The sequence below is a fragment of the Python bivittatus genome, unplaced genomic scaffold, assembly GCF_059951505.1.
Source record: "Python bivittatus isolate LINGU-HERP-01145 unplaced genomic scaffold, Pbiv_v1 ctg000020_np1212, whole genome shotgun sequence".
Classification (NCBI taxonomy): Eukaryota; Metazoa; Chordata; class Lepidosauria; order Squamata; family Pythonidae; genus Python; species Python bivittatus.
This window is the reverse complement of record NW_028277030.1, coordinates 115,547,189-115,568,500: the sequence shown is the minus strand read 5'-3', so window position 1 is coordinate 115,568,500 and position 21,312 is coordinate 115,547,189. Positions and strand designations below refer to the sequence as shown.

The following is a 21,312-nucleotide window of genomic DNA, read 5'->3' as shown; positions in this document are numbered from 1 at the left end:
GTAATAGCTGCGGAAAAAATACTGCATTTGCAAAGGGCCTGTTATTCCCAAGTTGTGGCATGTATTCCTTTAGAAGCTAAGACTGCCTCTTGCATTCGTGCTGTGGCATTTAATTTTTTTTTAATTAGCTCTTTAAAATTACTTTCAGCATTATGTTGTTTTACTATTTTAAAATAGTGTTTTAGTGGTGGCACTTATGTTTGTATCTTTAAAAAAAAATTACTTCGTACATCCTTGCAGCCTCCTTGCAGCATAGAATTATTAATAAAATAAACAACTGCCTGCCAAATCTCCTTTTACGTTTCAGTGTTAAATACAGGTGGTCCTTGCTTAACAACAACACTCATTCAGTGAGCATTCAAGCTTACAATGGCACTGAACAAGTGGTACTTATGACCAGTCCTCATGCTTACAATGGTCACAGCGTCCCTGTGGTCACATGACTGTGATCTGGGTGCTTGGCGACCAGCTCTCAATTACAATGTCACAGCATCCCGCAATCACAATCATGTGACCACGGGGACACTGTGACCATTGTAAGCACAAGGACCACCATTTGTGACCTTCACTGCTGGCTTCCAAAAAGCAAAATCTATGAGGAAGCCAGCAGGAGGTCACAAATGGCTACCACACAATGTCACACTTAATGACGGCATGCGATTCACTTAACGATGGCAACTGGGAGTGCCGGAACTGCCGTCACTAAGTGGCGTGATCACACGATATCATGCTTTACAACTGCGACACTTAACGATGGAAATTCCGGCCCCAATTACTATCATTAAGTGAGGACTACCTGTATTCCCTTTTCAAGTTGTATTTTTGCTTGTTTTGTCTGAGGCAAATCACTGTGATGTAACAAGTAGCCATGCATTTTACTAACAAGTGTTTCCTTTAATGAAAGATAAGCTATCTATTCAAGCTTTTCAACTATCCTTCCTTTCTCACCAGATTCTTAAAACTCTTATAGTAACAGATATAATCATTCAACTTTTGCACCATCTCAATAATTCTTCATGAATGGACCACTAATTATCTTGTTTTCTCTTCTACTTTTAAAACATAATTGTATTTCATATTTCTCCATCAATGCTAATCCATCCATTAATACTCATTCCTGGTTTACCTCTTTTTTTAAACATTTTCCCATTTGTAATCCTACTTTTTTCCTCATCTTGATGGCATCTTATTAGTAACTCAGACTCTGCATTTCTTTTTTCTCTATTGCTTTTTAGAGCCTATTCTACAAATCAATTTTCTTCTTTCAAACTATAAGTCATATTATAATTAAAAAGGGAAGCCTCAATTATTTCTTGTTTCCCTTCAATTTGGTTTTGGGGATTTAAATTAAAATAAAATCATCTTGAATTTATTGGGACTGTAGTACTGTATAAAATAATTAATTTACAAACTTGAAATTGATACAAATTATTGCATCTCTTTGGGCTATTATTTTTCTATGTTCCAAAGAAATATTATGAACTATGTCTAATGAAAAAATACCTTTCTATCTTATCCCTCTCCCCTAAGTAAATTAAAAACCACATCAGCAATATTAGTTGTTTCTGATTCATAAATCTTTGATAATTGTAATATCTTTTGGAAGTTTCACATTTAATAAATTTCTGATGCTTGGTTGAATTTTGCTACATTTTTTTAAAACGAATCTCATCCTTTACCATATGATTTATGATTTGTTTTTGCTTACTCACTTTATCCTTTTCAACACTCCTTCTTTTAGCATTTAAAGTTCTGAATTTCAGAGAGAGAGATGCTTTGTAGGATCAGGTGTTTGAATCAGCATTTCCCAAAACTCACTAGCTTGTGTCAACTTCCAGAAGTTCCTATATAAAAGAACTGTTGCAGAGCAGGAGGGCCTGTCTGCAGAGTCAAAATCAAAGATGGTCACAGGAGAGGGTAGAAGAGGGAGGAAGAAAGAAAGAGGAAAAGGAAATAACATCACAGTCCACCTGAATGTAGGTTTTTCTGCTCTGCATATTTTATCACCCATTTTGGGAAGATTATTTCCTGTTGGCAGGGAGAGGACAAGAGAACACTTTCAGAGTAGTATAGGGGATTGGTATGCAACATGATGTTGATTGCTTCCAGACTCTCTCCTATAATAACCTAAAATAGCATTGATGACATTTACTATACATTTGACTTTCAGTATAATAGTCGGAGAAAGACCTAGGATTTGCAAAAAAAAGACATTCAAGGAGTGTTAGATGTTCAGTAGTGCTAAATCCAAGGACCCTGTTCAAGTCTTAAATCAATGTTTGATGTCAGAAATTAACTGGATAAAGTGAAACTTAATCCAAAAAATACATAAAAACTCCTGAAAGTTTGAAAGTAAATCACGGAATAGGGTTTCAATCAGTGTTGAACAGGGTATAACTCCTTTGAAGGTTCAAGTATATTGTTCTTGACAAGTTCTCCTTGTCTCAGCTTAGTTTTCAGCTGTGGCTAAACTGTACAATGAGTCTGGTGATGGGAAGAATGTAGTTTATTTTTTAAGAAACTCCATTGATTGCTGATCAGTTTCCAGGTATAATTCAAAATGGTATTCATAACATCCTCCATGACTTGAATCCAGGGTATCTTTAAAAAATACTTATCTTCCCTTATAAGGGAGTTGAAGTATTAAGAAACACCATTCTCCAGTTACCACAATTAAGAGGGACGTTTGGTGTGGTCAACAGAGGTCAGACTGTTCTTCTGTCGCCCTACTGTCAGCAGGCAAAAATAGTTTTATTTATGCAGACTTCTGGCATATACAGTGGGGCAAAAAAGTATTTAGTCAGCCATCAATTGTGCAAGTTCTCCCACTTAAAAAAATGAGAGAGGCCTGTAATTTTCATCATAGGTATATGATGGGGCTGTCGCTGGGCAACACGGACTTTCAACTCCCTCCAAAGATTTTCCATGGGGTTGAGATCTGGAGACTAGCTAGGCCACTCCAGGACCTTGAAATGCTTCTTACAAAGCCACTCCTTCGTTGCCCGGGCGGTGTGTTTGGGATCATTGTCATGCTGAAAGACCCAGCCACGGTTCATCTTCAGTGCCCTTGCTGATGGAAGGAGGTGTTCACTCAAAATCTCACGATACATGGCCCCATTCATCCTTTCCTTTACACGGATCAGTCGTCCTGGTCCCTTTGCAGAAAAACAGCCCCAAAGCATGATGTTTCCACCCCCATGCTTCACAGTAGGTATGGTCTTCTTTGGATGCAACTCAGCATTTTCTCTCCTCCAAACACAACAAGTTGAGTTTAGACCAAAACGTTCTACTTTGGTTTCATCTGACCATATGACATTCTCCCAATCCTCTTCTGGATCATCCAAATGCTCTCTAGCAAACTTCAGACAGGCCCAGACATGTACTGGCTTAAGCAGGGGGACACGTCTGGCACTGCAGGATTTGAGTCCCTGGCAGCGTAGTGTGTTACTGATGGTAGCCTTTGTTACTTTGGTCCCAGTTCTCTGCAGGTCATTCACTAGGTCCCCCCATGTGGTTCTGGGATTTTTGCTCACTGTTCTTGTGATCATTTTGACCCCACAGGGTGAGATCTTGCATGGAGCCCCAGATCAAGGGAGATTATCAGTGGTCTTATATGTCTTCCATTTTCTAATTATTGCTCCCACAGTTGATTTCTTCACACCAAGCTGCTTGCCTATTGCAGATTCAGTCTTCCCAACCCAGTGCAGGTCTACAATTTTGTTTCTGGTGTCCTTCAACAGCTCTTTGGTCTTGGCCATAGTGGAGTTTGGAGTGTGACTGTTTGAGATTGTGGACAGGTGTCTTTTATACTGATAACAAGGTCAAACAGGTGCCATTACTACAGGTAATGAGTGGAGAACAGAGAAGCCTCTTAAAGAAGTAGTTACAGGTCTGTGAGAGCCAGACATCTTGCTTGTTTGTAGGTGACCAAATACTTATTTTCCACCATGATTTGCAAATAAATTCTTTAAAAATCAGACAATGTGATTTTCTGGATTTTTTTTCTCATTTTGTCTCTCATAGTTGAGGTATAGCTATGATGAAAATTACAGGCCTCTCTCATCTTTTTAAGTGGGAGAACTTGCACAATCGGTGGCTGACTAAATACTTTTTTGCCCCACTGTAAGCAGGGTTTTAGTTGAAAGACAGTAATATGTATGTGTTTTTGTTCTTTTTAATTGTGTTTTAATTATATTATTTTTTATTAGAGTCCTAGATCCATTGATGGAAATGAAGATTATAAATCCAATAAATGCAATACTAATGTTACCATATCACCAAGTTTTATTCTATTTTAGCCAGCCACCCAATCCTCCATTATCTAATCTGAATTTTCTGTTTTGTTTTCTTGAAAAGCAAACCATGAAAGCACTACTGTGCCTAATACTCTTGGGTTAAATAAATTCTCAGATATCCAATCTATAAGGCAGACTAAAATAAAAATAAAAATATTGGTGGGTGGGAGAGAGAAGAAAGAAGGAATTCAAGCAGCAGGTACTATAGTACCACTATCCCAAATATCTTCTATAATTTCATTATTTCAAGTTTACCTCTTAAAACAATGAAAAGAACAATTTAATACATGGCTAGGATATGTGTAAGGATACAGTGTGCTTACATGCAAGAACTCTGCATAAATATGCAGCAAAGATTTTAGTGTCAACTTATTACAACAGAAACAGAGGCTCTAGTAATTACCAGGTTCATTTTCCAAATAATAAAGGTTGAACAACTAATCGACTTTCCAATTACTACGTGTAGACAAAAAGGTAACATTAACCTAATTAGGATCTTCCTAACATTTATTGTAATAGTTTGCCAAGCTGTACTGTTTTAATTGTTTTTGCCCCTTAATAATACTGGACCTTTACTGGTGTTTTTCCTAAAGAACTCAAAAACATGAAAACCTCCTATGAATCAATTTATATAGCTTATACAAGGCTGATAAAAATATACGTAACTGAACTGCGAGTCCACTATGGAAGTTTATTTACATTTTAACTATATATAAATTATTCTGTCTCCAGGCTATTAAACCAAAAGAAAAGTTTTCCTATTCTGCACACAAACCTGCATCAAGATCCAAACGGCTGCTTTTTTGCCCATTCTTTAAAAAATCAAGTATGTTAAATGTAAAAGTATTAAAAGCTTGAAACAAACATTTGGGGAAATACTCTTCCAAGGCTAAGGAGGGAAAAGAATGTAAAAGACAGGAATGAAGAAAGCATCAGCATTTGAAACAGTTTAATCCGTGTTTTAAGGAAAGAAAGCAGCAGAAAGCATTGCTCACACGCAATAGAAAAAAGATTGCATCAACTTCCATTATTAGTTAATCTTTACACATCCATGCAGCTCCTTCAGATCAAATAGAACACACTTAGTAGTTTAATGCCCACCATGTAAATCTCATTTCAAAATGTTCCAAGAAACTAATCACCACTAAAGACAAAAGAAATAAAACAACCAAGTTCAATCTCAACTTTCAGCTTCAGTATCAACTCTTTCTGGCACACACATACCAAAATCTCAACTGAAAAGTCATATCATTAAGAAAAAAAATAACAATCACTGATGGCACTCTTATACAGACCATATTAAATAAATTTCATTAACAAGTTTGCATATTATTCATAATAATTACAAGCTATCCTTCTAGCTAGAGCATGGGAAAAACAGAAAACTTGAAGCATTTTACATGAAATATTAATGAATTATTGTATAATGCAAAAAAATAAAATCACACTCATTCTTTTGTTTACCAATTTCTTTAATTGCAGTGTCATAATCACAATATCATAACCTAAAGTCATAATAGGGACAATATAATGATGAACACATGTCTCCTATTGTAGGAAACATCAAAATCTGATCTCATATTTTATTCCCAATAAACTCACTAAGCTTCCCAGTCTTTGTGAAACGATTTATACTGTTCAGTTATATCTCTGTAAATTCAAAAGCTTTAAAAGTAGTCCTGGTCTTAAAAGCAGTCATGAACTTACAGGCAATTAAAAAATCTTTCCCAAAAGTTTCACCACAAGCAATAGGAAAAGCTTTTATAAAGTGCAAGGTGTGTCTTCACAGCCTGAAGCAGACACATTAATTTAAGGTGTGGAAACTACAAAGATTCTTATTTACATAAGACGTATCGTCAAGTCTAAACAAGATAAGTAGTTACATTACACATATGAATTAATGTGAAGAAAATTAAGTTAAAGTTTTAAACAAATTAAATTGCATTCAAATACATGTATACATCTGCTATTAGCAACTTGAAGAGAGATGTTTCTTTAAAAATTGAAGATATATTCACACATTAACATAAAAACTTTGTAACTCGGGTTACAGGGAGTACTGTGTTTCAGACTTCATTTTTTTACATATATATTGTGCTATAATTTATTGTAAGCCACAAACATAATTTTTATATTTTGGATCTGTTTACACAGTTTTCTATCAAATAAATCAAATGCTACACAGTGACTTTTTAAAACAATTTTTAGTTTTGCAACTAAATCCGTTTCGCCCAGAAAAATACATGCGTTAGCCGTATTTTACTTGCCACATGACCATTGGTGACAGGAGCTCCATGCAGCAAAGAATCAGTCTGTCCCACTTCCACCAACTTTTTGTAGATTTTTTTTTCAGCCAGGTCAACAGCCATAGAGGTAGTCCTTGCTTACCGACCATTTGTTCAGCGACCATCCAAAGTTACAACAGTGCTGAAAAAATAACTTTACAGCCCAATTACAACCATTTATGATCTTCGCAGCGTCCCTCAGTCATGTGATCACCATTACAATCAGTACGTGTTATCCTGTGCCTGACCTGTGTTTTTTTCCTTTCTTTCCCCACTTGCAAAGCAGAAAGATTGGAGAGGGATTTCAAGAGAATAAGGTGTCTGCTCTTCTGCACATCGAAAGCAATGTGATTGGGCCAGCAGCTCAGGGCTGGGAGCCGCAGGCACACTATGCAAACAGTTTACAGTACAGGTAATCCTCAATTTACAACTACAATTGGGACTGGAACTTCCATTGCTAAGCAATGTGGTTGTTAAGTAAGTCATGCCTGATTTTTACAACTGTTTTTGCCAGGGTCATTAAGCAAATCACTGTAGTCATTAAGCAAATCATGTGGTCATTAAGTGAATCCAGCTTCCCCCATTGACTTTGCTTGTCAGAAGCCCCCTGGGAAGATTGCAAATGGCAATCACATGACCCCAGGATGCTGCAACCAGTGTAAATACGTGTCAGCTGTCAAGCACCTGAATTTTCATCATGTGATCATGCGGACACTGCGATGGTCATAAGTGCAAGGACTGGTTTAAGTCACTTTTTTCAGTGCTGTCCTAACTTTGAACGGTCATTAAACAAATGGTCATAAGTTGCAGAGTACCTGTACTCTCTTGAAATCTCTTTCTAATCTCTCTGCTCTGCAAGGGAGGGAAAGAAAAAAAGCAAGCGATTTCTGTAGGCAATCTCTCCTTTGCCTGACCATTCCCCCCATCTCGCAGAGCAGAGATTGGAAAGAGAGAGATTTCAAGAGAGTAAGCTGTTTGCTCTTCTACACATTGAGAGCAATGTGATTGCACTGGCACGAGAAAGGGTCAGGCAAAGGAGACTGCCTGCAGAAATCACTTGCTTTTTTCCTCCTCCCACTTGCAGACCAGAGAGATTGGAGAGGAAGGGATTTCAAGAGAGTAAGCTGTTTGCATAGCGCATTCATAGCTCCTAGCCCTGGGTTGCCAGTGCGATTGCACTGCTTTTGATGTGTACAAGATAGTAAGCAGGCACTCAAGCATTCCAAAGGGTGGGGGAGTGGTTGAGAGGCAAACAAAAGCCAAAGGTGGGAAAATGAGTAGTCTTGCCTCTTTCCAGCAAGAAAGCACAGTTGTGGTCACGTGATTTCCCACTTAGCGACTGCTTCACTTAGCAGCAGAGTTTCCACTTCCAATAAGGGTCATTAAGCAAGAACTACCTGTACCATTCTATTTGAGATGGAGGGAATTTCCCTCCACTGCAACTAGCACCAAAATGCAAAACATTAGCTTTTAGCAGTCTAATTTTAAAAAGTGCAAATAAATAGCTTACCTTTATTTATTATACCTTTATTAATATACCTATATTAAGGTATTTATTATACCTTTATTAATATACCTATATTAACTTTAGTTAATATATTTAACTAAATAAATATATTCCATGTATATTTGACCTGTTTGGAACTATATTTATCTCAATGTTGGAATAAGTAATTGCAGATTTAAAGTTATTTGAAATACAAGGTTCCGAGTGATAAGAGCATCTTATTTTACTTGTATAGCACTGTCAGCAGCACTGAATATTTATTTGTGCAAGGAAATGAGAGGGATTTGGTAAAAACCTGAATCTTCCTAATTTTTTTTTTTTAATGAGCACTTTTCAATTGGAATTTTGGTACTAGAAAATGTCATTATAAAAATGGGCAAAGATGCATATTTTATATTACATACATTATAGTATCTCCTTAATAGAGTTATAAAAAGAATATAAGATTAATTAAACTAAAGTAGCAGTGAGTTTATTGTTGGAGTAGCTACGTTGCGTTCAACATGCTAAAGAAAAACAGGAAGCAATTATAACTCTCTTTCCTTTAGAGCCTTCCATATCCAAAGCTTATTGCCTTAAGATCTTTTCTAGGCTTTGACTTCTATGTTTGTTTTGTTTGTTTACTTAATTTTTAATGTACTTTATCCTCAGATATCAGGGACCACATGAATGTTATAATCCATAATATATTAGCTCATCACAACAAGATACCTTAGTTTAGCACCTGCAATCTCATCTGACTCAGATAGTATGAAAAAATAATGCTTATAAAGAAAATGACAAGACACTTACCTTGTAGAAATCCAGCTATTCTACCTATTTGATAATCACATAAATAATCACTTTCTTATAATCCCATGCACTCACTGAAGAAGTCACCCTTCAAGGTCAATCATATTTTTGTGCTTAATGCTTCTGAAAATGTTTCTTCAATCAAATGGGCCTTCAAGTTCCCGTTTTCCCAGGACATAGCTGAATAGCTGCCAATTTAGTTGGATGCACTAGAAAAGCTCATACAATTCCAAATTGTTAAAATAATATAGTAGGCAATACTTTAAAAAGAAAGAAAAAAACAGTAGGTGGAGCAAGCAGAAAGTTCTTTTAGGTTCTGTGGAAATAATGACTACTCCAAGAAATTAAAGAGGACTAATTCATTCCCCCATCTGATGCAAGAAATCTTTGACCAGCTTTAATCCTAAATATATTCCCTGTTCCTTAGCAAAAGATGGGAGCCATGAGCAAATCAGATGTCACTGATGAAAATTATCCTATCACCAGTATATCAGCAATAACATGTTCCCCAATTAGCCATTCACCTGAAAGTTACTTGCAAAACAAAAGTTATGGCAGTTTGTTATCATTTCTGGATCTGGATAGGAAAAAAATAGTAAATCCTTATCAAGTCAAAATGTCAACTAAAAATTCCAATTGTATATTATGAGAGCCATTTTGTGATTTAAAACTCCAGTAAAGTTGAACAGGATTATGGATTAACCAGGAATAGTTGTCTACAAAAATCAGTATCAGCATTCATAAAAGTTAAGGAGTGTCCAAATAAGCATTCTTCTGAAATTTTACAGTATCTATTTAAACCAAATAGATGTGGCATGTCAAATATGAAGCATCTAATTTTAGCCCTGTTTGTCCTTTAAATACAAGTGCAAGAAATAATCTATATATGTTAAGGAGTAAAGAGACTAAAAATACACACTTGTGCCCCATATTTGAAATGCCATGTGTGTTATCATGTATACCACTATTCATAATCTAATGCCAAGGAGTCCCATATGACAAAAGAAAAAAAGAAAAAGGCAGAACAATACATTTTACCAATAGAAGGATTATTGCATGTAGCTAAGCAAGAATTATTAGAGTGGGAAGGAACACAGTGAAATTCACTAAGTGTCTATAAATGTAGATAACAGTTCCAATCAAAACTTCAGTATTAAAGAAGGACAAATGCAATTACCCAGAATTAGATTCAATGCAAATTATCAATGTCTGTTTTGCTTTTTCTGTTCAGAAATAACAAAATGAGAAAGAATGTGGGCTGTGAGCAACAGCACATACCTCATACAAATGTAACTTAACAAATCAGTGATTCAAGCTTATTTTTACATAAAATGTCAACCACTAAGTCAGCCACAAAAGGCTTCTAGAAAGGTAGAATATACAAATTTTCAAGAAGAGAGTAAAATACCTACTGAACACGAAGGTTGCCTAATAACAATAGATTCAATTAAATTTTGAAGCACTATTCAACACTTACAAAAATACATAAATGTATGAATGAATTATTCTGATGTAAGCCCAAAGATTACACAAAATTTTCACAGAGAAAATGGGACAAAGCCTAGATTGTTCATATCCAAGTACAGTTTTCCAATACTGATCCATAAGACCAAAGTTAAAAATATCTGTTGGTGACATAAATGCGTGGACTCTGCACATTTCATGTATTTACATTTTGGCATTTTCCCATGGCATATGTACAGTCTTGTATAGCTTCTAATTTCAAACATAATTTTTCAGAAATTATGGAAACAAATTTGTTCTATCTTACACTGTTCCACTAGAAAGTTCCAATTCAAAGGACAGTTGTGTCAAATATTTCAAACTGCAAGAGCCATCTGGGGAAGGATATTTCTGCCTAGGCTATACGGGCACCATCTGCAATAATGTTTTGGGCATTCAGATAACAATGAGAGGAGGAAGTATTTATGAGACAACTGTGTAAAAAGCTTTTTTTGTTAAATCACATGCTCATATCTTTGTCAACTTTCTCATATACTGTAAATGAAGAATTTGCAATCTTAACCAATTACAAACAGTTCCTATATATTTATTATTTTGTAAACAGCATGTTAAATCTTCTAAGGTCAGAGGGGGCTAAGACATTGTTAGTCAGCACTTTTCAGCAAATGAAACTTGTGCTGAAACACCTTGAAAAACAACACCTCATCTAAACATATTAATTTATCTACTGTAACCAAATTAATAGCTTGCAGAAAAGTAAAATTAATATTCACTCTATTCAACAAAAGGACTGCCTTCTTATTTTCAACAGTGCATTCCTCCATAATGTTAATTCAGCATGCTAATGAGGATAAAAAGAAAACTGGCATGCTATTGCACACCATGCCGTCCCAGTAGATAGCAAACTAAAACAGACATGTTAGAGAAAAGGGGGGAGAAAAGGAAAGGAGAAAGCTATTGTAGGTAATCAAGAGTTATAGACAGAAAAATATTTTCTCTTGTGCTTCTTTTTTCTCCCTCTGGAATGTCTGTTTTCATCTTTGAGTGTAAAATTAAATAAAAGTAGATAATACAGTAGAAGGGGAAATACAATAGATTCCAAGTTAGTTGCATCCTATCACTGTTCAACTAATAAGGGGTATCAAATATACTGATAGCCCACAAGGGTAAATTTCAAGTAGGCAAAAACTTCCATTCATTATCCTGAGAAAGAAGATATACTTCATAGTATAAAGTTAAATCTGGAAAATTAAAGCCTCCTTCTGAAAACTAGAGCTTCCTGAGTGGGGAGAATTTCCTCAGATAAGTCTCCAAATAGTACATTAAAGTCTTAATTTTTACTTTTAGTTTTTGTTTTAGTGTCTCTGAGTCAGTGTTGACTCCTGGTGACTGCCCGGACAAGCCCCCGCAGTTTTCTTGGCAAGATTTCGGAAGTGGTTTGCCAGCTCCTTCCTAGGGCTGAGAGAGAGTGACTGTCCAAGGTCACTCACCCTACTGGCTTTGTGCCTATGGGGGGACTAGAACTCACAGTCTCCCAGTTTTTAGCCTGGTGCCTTAACCACTACACCAAACTGGCTCTCTAGTTTTTGTTTTAGCTCTTTTGTTTTTACGTTTAGGACATATGGCATAGATTATCCATGGCCAAATTTTAATTTTTGAAGTATTGGTTTTAACCCATATGCTCAGTTTAAATGAAGCCCAGCTATTCAAATCTGTTGCTATTTTTTTAAAAATAAAGTTTAATCATATGATATATATCTCTAAATATTCTCAACCAAGTTAGCATTTCTGGACACCAGGAAAATTATGCCAAGAGAACTGATGTTTACAGTTTAGTAGCACCCAAATTCAGATTTAGACAAAAAAAAAAAACCTTCCAAAACTACTAGTTAATTTTTGTACTCAAGTTTCTCAATAAAAACCAACATATTATCTGCATAGAGGACCACATCAGACTCCTTATTTGCATATACCAAATTCCAATCCTACTAATTACCTAATAGTCCATGCTAGTATAAATCAAGCAATAAAGGAAAGAGTTAGATAAAATTCCATTGGTCCTTATTTGTTTTCATTTGTCTAAAACGGATTTTAAAAATTCTTCAGAAAAAGAAAAAAATGAAATAAAAAATACTACTACCAATTAAATGTAATGCGTTTAGAAAAGAAGACACAAATATCTGCCACTTTTAGATTTCAACCAAGAATATTTGGGGTAAAGGGAGTCTGGGTTTTTTTTGTTTTGTTTTCTGCAAGACTAAGCCAGATTAACTTTAAATTTGGTTCTTAAGAAGATATTCCTTTTGGGCGTTTATTCATCTCAGCACTCAATGTAAGGTAACAATATACCTGTACTTCATTATCAACTAACATCGGAAAGAACAAAGGAAATATGGCTCAGCTTCCAATTTAGATTCCTGATTACATCGTGATATTACAAAGCTAAACTGATGAGATGCCATGCTCTCTCATCTACTATGGTGCAGCCAAAAGAAAATAGAAACAGTGCTGAACAACACAGAGAAATGCAATTACTACTTCTACCAGCATAGGTGATAAAGAAGCTGGAGAAATACTGTATATGCATTTACAAAATCTTTTACCCTTATCTCTAAAAGCACCTTTTTTGACAGAAACTATATATTTTATAATATGCATCTCTAAAGCACCTTTTTTGACAGAAACTATATGTTTTATAATATGTGGTCATTTAAAAGAGATGCTAAGAGAACATTAAGAAATGAGCACACAGAACAATGCTCTGCCTTAATTGCTACCACAACTCAAGATCTCTCATACTTCCTTTACAGTGAAAAGCACTAGAATGTGCTAATCAGCCAAATTCTAAGTCAAGATGAAAATTCAATAAAAGTGTTTGAGTCCATCAAATCTTTTAATCAATTTAAAGCTACTTAACCTAACGTATCAAATTCATTCAGGAATCTGAATCATCTTCAAACCAAAGTTTCCCACTGTGCTAAGAAGCGCTTTAGTTATTACTAAAGCCAATAGCAAATAGCAGACATTTTCACACATGTAATGCAATCAAGTCCATTCAAGATGCAAGTTACAGCAAGGTTTTACCATCTTGAACAACCATATTGTATCCTGCCAGTTTATTTTCAAAAGAGACACATACACATGTATTCTTTAGGCAATCTAGAAAAGTAGGAATGTAATATTTAATGCACTTTGATATGGTGATCAGTCTCAATGCTGAAATATACTCATAAATAGTAAGTGTAATCTTTCCATGAGTCACCCATGTTTAGTTAAGAAAAACAAATAGAGCATTATAAGTTTATCTCCTGTGCCTCTTTGATCACAAGTTTCAAAATGTCCAGGAAAAATTATTTGACAGAATACAGAATAACAGGCAGATCACCAGGTTCGATAGCATGTTGTTAATTATAGTTCACCAATTTGGTTCTGGGAGATGCTTGAACTGCCAAACATTCTAAAACTTAAAGAATGAGGCCCACATTTAAGATAATTTAAATAAATAATATGTTGTGATGTTAAATATTTTTCAGATCAGGAACAAACTATTTAAAATATTTATATGTGTGATTATGCTGGTTATTTTGGTTTTATATTATTTTTGTTTGCTTTTCATTATTACTGATATATGCATCTCAGAGTTATAAATTAAGTTGACCGGCCTTATAAATTCCTTAAATAATTCTTATCAACAGAATTTTGTTCATATGTAATTATGGACCAATTTATAATTTCAGTTACAATTAGTTCATTACTTTTTCTATTTTAAAAATCCTTATGAAAAGTCATACATTTTCATGTACATATAATACTTTCCTAATATACACATTATCGTGAACAATTTTTCTTAATGTGACATTTGTAAAGTTCACTAAAATGCCTATTTTAGCACATTTTCTTCTTATGTGTGCTTTTGTATGTGTTGTTTGGAGAAATGCATTACAAAACTCATAAAAATGTAAATTTTAAAATACAACTGCACTGTGGCTTAAAAAAGGTAAATTGGGTAAATAATAATTTACCAATTGCTTCCTTCGGACAGTTCTTTTTTTAGAAGAAAATCATATTTATTAACAATACTACTTATATGATACTTTTATATTATTTAATTTGAAAACAGTTATATCCTACCTTTCCTCAGAAATATTTAAGGCTGCAAATAAAAAAGACAAATCTCAATACATTTACAAAATTTAAGTAGTACAAAATTAACCCAATAATTAAAAAAAACTGATAAAACCAGCAGAACTATAAAGCTCAACCAAAAGCCAGCTTAAAAAATTGTGGCTGCAATCTCGTTAAAGAAGACAATGTTCTAGAAAATCTTTTCTCATAATTCACACCACCCATACATAGTACTCTGACATAATGTATCTCTGCAAGTAGTCCCCGCTTAATGACGGTAATTGAGACTGGAATTTCCATTGTTAAATGATGCAGTCATAAAGCGTGATGTCACGTGACCTCATAGCTTAGCGACAGCAATCCTGGCAGTCCCTGTTGCTGTTGTTAAGCAAGAATTGTGGGTTGTTAAGCGAGGACCTCACGACTGCGACTTGTGACTTCCTATTGGCTTCCAACAAGCAAAAGTCAATGGGAAAACTGCCAAGAAATTGCAAGTCCCAGTCAGGACAAGCCTTTCCTTAGGCAGTTCACAAGCAGGCCAGCAGGCAGGTGAGTGCTATGGAATGCAGGGGGGTGCTACAGCTGGGTGCGAGTGCAGTCTGGTGGGGGGGGTATTGCAGCCTGGCATGAGTGCCCCTGGTCAGAGGGGGTGCTGCAGTGCAGTGCAAGTGAGGATAGGTGGGTGCTGCAGCCCAGCACAAGTGAGGGCAGGCACGCAAGGCATGCTGCAGTGAGGGGGAGCCTCAGAGTGGCATGACTGGGTGCTGTGACATGGCACAAGTGCAGCCAGGCATGAGGGTGAATGCAGGTGGGTGGTGGGTGCTGCAGCTCAATGTAAGTGTAGCCAGGAGGGTGCTACAGCCCAGTGTGAGTGCAGCCAGGTGGGAGCAACTTACTGGAGCAACTTGCGACCTCCTGCCAGCTTTCCCATTGACTTCGCTTATGGGAAGTCGGCAGGGAAAGTTGCAAATGGCCATCACGTGACTGTGGGATGCTGCAACTGTTCTAAGTGCGAGCCAGTTGCCAAACACCTGAATCGCAATCACATGACCACAGGGATACTACGACAGCCACAACTTCAAGAACTAGTCATAAGCCCCCTTGTTCAGCACCACTATAACTTTGAATGGTCAATGAATGAGTGGTCATAACCCAAAGATTACCTGTGCTGAGGTCTTATTTTGTGGCACTGCTAAATGGCACAGGATTTAAAGCTGGCTTCCAATTCTTCATACAGTGGGAGTGGTAGGACAGGAATAACTACCTCAATACAAGGTTAAGTTTTCTCTTGATGGCAAATCCCTCTTAGTCTACCATGTGAATAAACCAGAATTCTTAAATATCCTGTTTTTTATTTTGTACAAATATGACCAGTTGGCAATTAAAGAGACAGTCATGTGAATTTCTATAAACAGAGTACAAAATTCCTGAAAAGCCTTTGATTAGATTCAAAGATAAACTTCAGAAGCTGTTGGAATATACAAAATAGTACTAGGAAGAACTAGGCAGCTTTTCAGATATCCTGTGCCCAAACTTCAAGTGCTTTTAAAAAATAAACGATTTAAATTTGGTTGGAAAACTAGTCAAATGTCAATATAGGTGGGAGCCATACATTCCAAATAGGAAACTTCAGTCAACACCCTGGCTATCACATTTTAGATCCAATGAAGTTAGGTGCAATGAATCACATGCTTTAGTCAGGCTTTTGAAATATGCTGAGCTTATGACTGCTTTTGAAAAATCCCTGGATCCTATAAAGTTTCCAGGCACTTTTCAAAGAAAGCCACTAACAAAGCATATTTCTTCAGCGTGACGTTAGCATCAGGTACACGACTACATCTAAAGTCTCCAAAATAAACACACCCAGCACAACAGCCTAAAGCAGGCAAAGTTATACTGGCCACCTTCTGGAAGAAGTCAGTCTCCCCTTGACTTTGAGCTTATATTTTCACAACAGACACTATCTTATACAGCATACCTTTTGGTCTGGTGTTCTGCTAATCAGAAGTCCCTCTGTCTGCTTTAAGAAAGCATTAATGGGTTATCTGACATCCAGTGATTTATCCCCTCAAGCACCGGCTCAGGATTTGTACAACCTTAAATTGTGGTATCACAAAGGTAAATGTGATATGTTACACTCCAAATCGCTGAACCACCACAGAGGCTATATAAACATATTAAATTGGAGTGGGGTGGGGGGTTGTGTGCTAATATGAGAGAGACAGTAAGCTAAATCTCAAATCATAGAAATGGAATCCAAATTCATATCATCTAGAGCAACATGTAGCAGGGAGGCCACATGTCCTGTAGGCCTCAAAACAGAACCCTGGGAACAGGTAGGAAATCTTCCAGTACACAGGATTTTTAATTATACTATTTTGAAGCCTGGAAATATGCTCAAAAATGACACAAGCAAAAATGCAACTGATAAAATATAATCCTTTCAAAACACCAGTTAGGTAAGCCAGTATTATTACTTTCATAAGATAATAATGTACAGCAGATTAAAGAGATAGTTTGCATGATCCCACTGAGAGTGTTTAAGGCTGAGCTTGGGGTTTCAATAGGGAAGAGGAACTTTTCTGGATTCTACCTTACACTTCATTAGAAGCAACCTAACCATTGTTTCTACATTCTTAGTTCAGGTTTCACTTTCTGGATTAGGATTTCATGTAAATATAGTGATTTTTTATGAAATTCCTTACCTTTGTAATTTAACTTTTCAGCTATTGAAACAGCAATTACAGACAAATAGTTTAGAAAATTTGGAAAGGGACAACTGGTTCTACAATGGGACACTGACTCAGTTTTCCAACCACTGATTCATCAAATGATTTTGACCTACTGAATCTTTAACCCTTTTCTAATTTCACTCCACAAACTCATATAAAAATATTCCATGAATGATAAAAAGAAAAAAATATAATAAATTGGAATGTTTTATACTGTATTCTGCTAAGTCTGCTACCTTAAAACATTAAAACAAATTTCACTAAATGCAATAGCAACAACTTTTAATGAAATATGGTTATTTGTATTCCACACCTGTTATGGGGCAGAAGCCAAAATCTTACTTATGGTATAAATTTGTTTCATGGTCATACCACTTATAACTACAAGTGCGAGCTTACAGTAAAAAATCATCATGACAACCTAGCTTCTCCTCAGTTTTTTTTTTTTAATCTGCAATGATAATTTTTTTTCAGGGAGAACTTACAGTACACACTGATCAAATTATACTATTAATTCCATGCAGTTAGCAAAACCTGGAATTATTCAACTACATAGGTTTCTGATTCCAACAGGACTAAATGCCAAGTTTTAGTATAATTGCAACCCAAGTAACTAAAGATCAACAGTTGGACAGCGTTATCTGTGAATTCTCAATGGCAAAATATGAATTTCTATTCTTTGTGTCCTTCCGAATGAACTAAATCAAACTATATTTGAGACTTAAGCTGACATGAAAAGTTGATTTATGAAATACATCTCCATGAAAATTAAAATGATTGCATGGATAAAAAAGACAGAAAGGACAGATGAACAAGGTGTTGCTTAAGCATTCCAAGACTGTGCAGAAAATATTTTCCCAAGAACAATAGAACCAGCTTTTCATTAATGCCACTGTGGTATTAGTCCTACGTGAGCATTTTAACTTATCTTTACTGCTATACAAAACAGATGTTTGGAAGTGAAAGTTGAAGGCAATCAGCAGTCTGCTGGAGTCAAGGATGTAAAGGAAAAAAAACTGTATTGCTCTATAGTCAGGCTTCAATTAAAAAAAACTGGAAAGGACATAAGAACGGATTCCCATTTAGAAAAATAGATTCCTATTTGTAAACAGAAAACCTACTACTCTGGTTGCAAGAGATTAAATGAAATAAGCATCAAGCTTTTTTCAAACCACTTTCAAATCAGTTACAAGGAAAAAAGAGATATATTCTACCTCCAATCTTAGATCTAATTCTTCACTCAGGTTCCAGTTCCACTCAAGTCATTGCAATGGAGAAATGTATGGTAACATTACTCCACTCACTTTCACTCCTAAGTATTCTTGAATAACAGGCTTAAGATCCTCCATTATTTTCCACCTACAACCTATACATTAATGTGGCTTTGTAACTCCAGTCTGTTCATTTTTAAATGTTCCAAAACAGTTCAGAGGTATAATTAGAGATCACAAAACTAATTATATGCACTGTACTGACGATTCCCAGATTATATACGGCCTGACTTACATAAACTTAATTGTACGCATGTTTCCATTCCCTGCCCTCCACTGGCTAGAACCACCACTGCCACCTGTTCTTAGGACCAGGCCCTGGCCTCTTAGTAACTACTTCCTTCTTATTCCATTCTTATTACCCACTCACCTCCCCTAAAGCCACATAGCCCTATGTGCCCATTGCTGCAACAAACCAAAGCAAATTCAGTCAAACTTATGATTGTCCTCGTCCTTGCTTTTCTGTAAGTGTTGTTCGCTGGTGGGAAGATTCTCTCATGGGAGAGAGCAGCTTTTCATTACTTCCTTTTTCAGGGATTTCTCCCTCTCTTCTCCTCTCCTCTCATTTCTTGCAAATAGATAAGCACAAGACCTAACATAAGTCCACGTACGCAGCCTATTTTATAGGGCATCAATCCAACAGAGGAAAGGTCAGGCCACACCAGGATCATATCTCAAAGCAATGCTAAAGAAGCTATCTTGTGCAAAGATGTAACATTTCCAGAAATTTTGAAGCCATTACAAAAGAAACATTTTTTTCTGTTCTTAGGGGAAAAAAACCAGAAATTTTTGGAAAATTGAAATAAATGCAACGCTCACTTTCATACCACTCTTTACTGACCTACGTTCATTTTGCTATTTAAAAAACATAATGCAACGTATACAAATTGATTTACTCTTTCCAATATTGTTTGGTTCTATTTATTAAGTGTAATTCAATTACATAATTATGCCTACCAATTAGGCATATTTTAAAATACCATTTTATTTTAAAATGTGTTAATTTTTGTACAAATGGAATGAATAAGCTGCAGAACCTTAAAAAATCTATTATCTTAATTCTGTCAGTTTGACAAGTTAGAAAAACATTACAAGTCAGAAGAAGCTATCAATAGGCAATAAAACAGTGTAACATCTTTTGAGACCTAGAGCTCAAGAATCCAGGTGGAGCTGATCCATCGGCCTCTAGAGTAAAAGTCAGCAATAGAAAAGCACACAAGCAAACAAGGCACTGAGTCCTCATTCCTTCTTTGGTGAAAATAGCAATACAGTACCACAGGATGAGCAGAAATATATCTTGCATATGAGAGTTGTACTGCACTGTTTGTCCTCCTCACACTATTTGAGTACAGGAACAGTAGTACTCTGCTAGTTTAGATAAAAATCTTCCTATTACATGATAATAAAAGACATTTTAAGGACATATAGCAAATATGAGTACTTGTTTTATTGGATTCATTACCATAAAAGAAAATATTTCATTGGAGGATTTTTTGTACTGTTTCTGAAATTTAAGGGGGGGGGCAAAAATGTCCTTTTTCCCCCTTTGTCCCCTATCCCCCCCCCCCCCATGTAATCTGGGCATAAAAGGAAGAGAGAAGAAAAAAAGGAAGGTGCTCTGGAAGCAAGCAGAAATGTTATTTGGGATTCATTGCCTAAGGGCAAATAACAGGTTCACCTACAATAACTTCAATGCAATCATCTCCTGTTACGTATACAGACACCCACCAAACCTTGCAGTAAATTTAGAGGAGAAAAGCTGGTACAGCAACTCCCAAGAGAGAAAAAACCCAAACACACATGGAGAGAGAGACTTCAGTCAAGATAGCAAAGGTATCAGCTTCCTCTCCATAGATTTTAATGCATCTACTCATGATTTTATCAGCGCCATGAGCACCGCTGGAGAGGTCAGAACAAAAAGTGCCCGCTTTCCTCCTTGAAAAGAGTGTTAGCAATTGAACGATAAAGCCATGTATATATTATTTTGCGTACTTTCCTCCAGGGAAACAGGACTGAATTCGTGCGGACCAGATTTATATACCATGCCACGGTATCTTAGTTAATGTCCTGAAGTCACCCCACTCATTTCAATTTGTGATCGTTTCCAAAAATGCATCAATGCCTTTCTCTCAGCGTTCACCAACATCTCATTTTCTCCCCGCCCCCCCGGCACGCATTTTTCAGACGAAAGACTTCGCCAGACAGCCTGTAGGTAGGAAGGTCAGGGAAAGGGGTCGTCGCCGCTACACTTTACCGCGAAAACATTCACCTTGAGGATCAAGGAGGAGTCTGAGGCGTTTTCGCGTCGCCCAAAAGTCCCCAGCCCGCCCCTCCGCGCCAAAGAATCCGGGGGAAGAAGCGGAGCTGGCCTGGGCTAAGGCACACACACACTCATGGCAACGCTGCCCCGACCGGCCGCCACCGGCTTGGCTCCCGGCCGCCCCGAGCCATTGCCAGGCGCCGCAACTTACCCAAACTGCCGGCGAAACCGTCCATTTTGGGCGCCGCGGCGTCAGCGTCCGAGCTCGAGCCCGAGCCGCCGGCGCTGTCTGAGAAGGCAGGAGGAAGAGGTGGCGGGCGGGGGGCGGCTCATTCACTCGCGCCGCGGCTGTGGCTGCCCACTCCGCGCCAGGAGCAACGCGATGCCCGCGCTGGCCGCCCGCGCTCCCTTCCTCCTTGCCGCTGCTGTTGCCGCTCCACGCGCCCCCGGCGCAGCTCAGCGAAGGACCGCTTTTTCCTCTCGCCCACCCGCCCCGACCACCGCTCGCAAGAGCAGCAGCCGCTGCCACTCTCTAGCCCCCTCCCCCAGCCGCTCTCGGGCCCGCCCTGCGGCGCCCGCGT

At 37.1% G+C, this 21,312-nt stretch overlaps 1 protein-coding gene across 1 annotated transcript in view; it reads right to left on the bottom strand.

Annotated features, from left to right (window-relative positions):
* Positions 1 to 21,285, bottom strand: part of EML4 (EMAP like 4) — a 180,891-nt gene extending 159,606 nt beyond the window's left edge. Inside the window, exon 1 of the mRNA XM_088147466.1 lies at positions 20,943 to 21,285. Coding sequence (XP_088003592.1) covers positions 20,943 to 20,967 — 25 coding nt within the window. The 5' untranslated portion in view covers positions 20,968 to 21,285. The remainder of the gene's footprint in view (positions 1 to 20,942) is intronic.
* Positions 21,286 to 21,312: the final 27 nt, after the last annotated feature.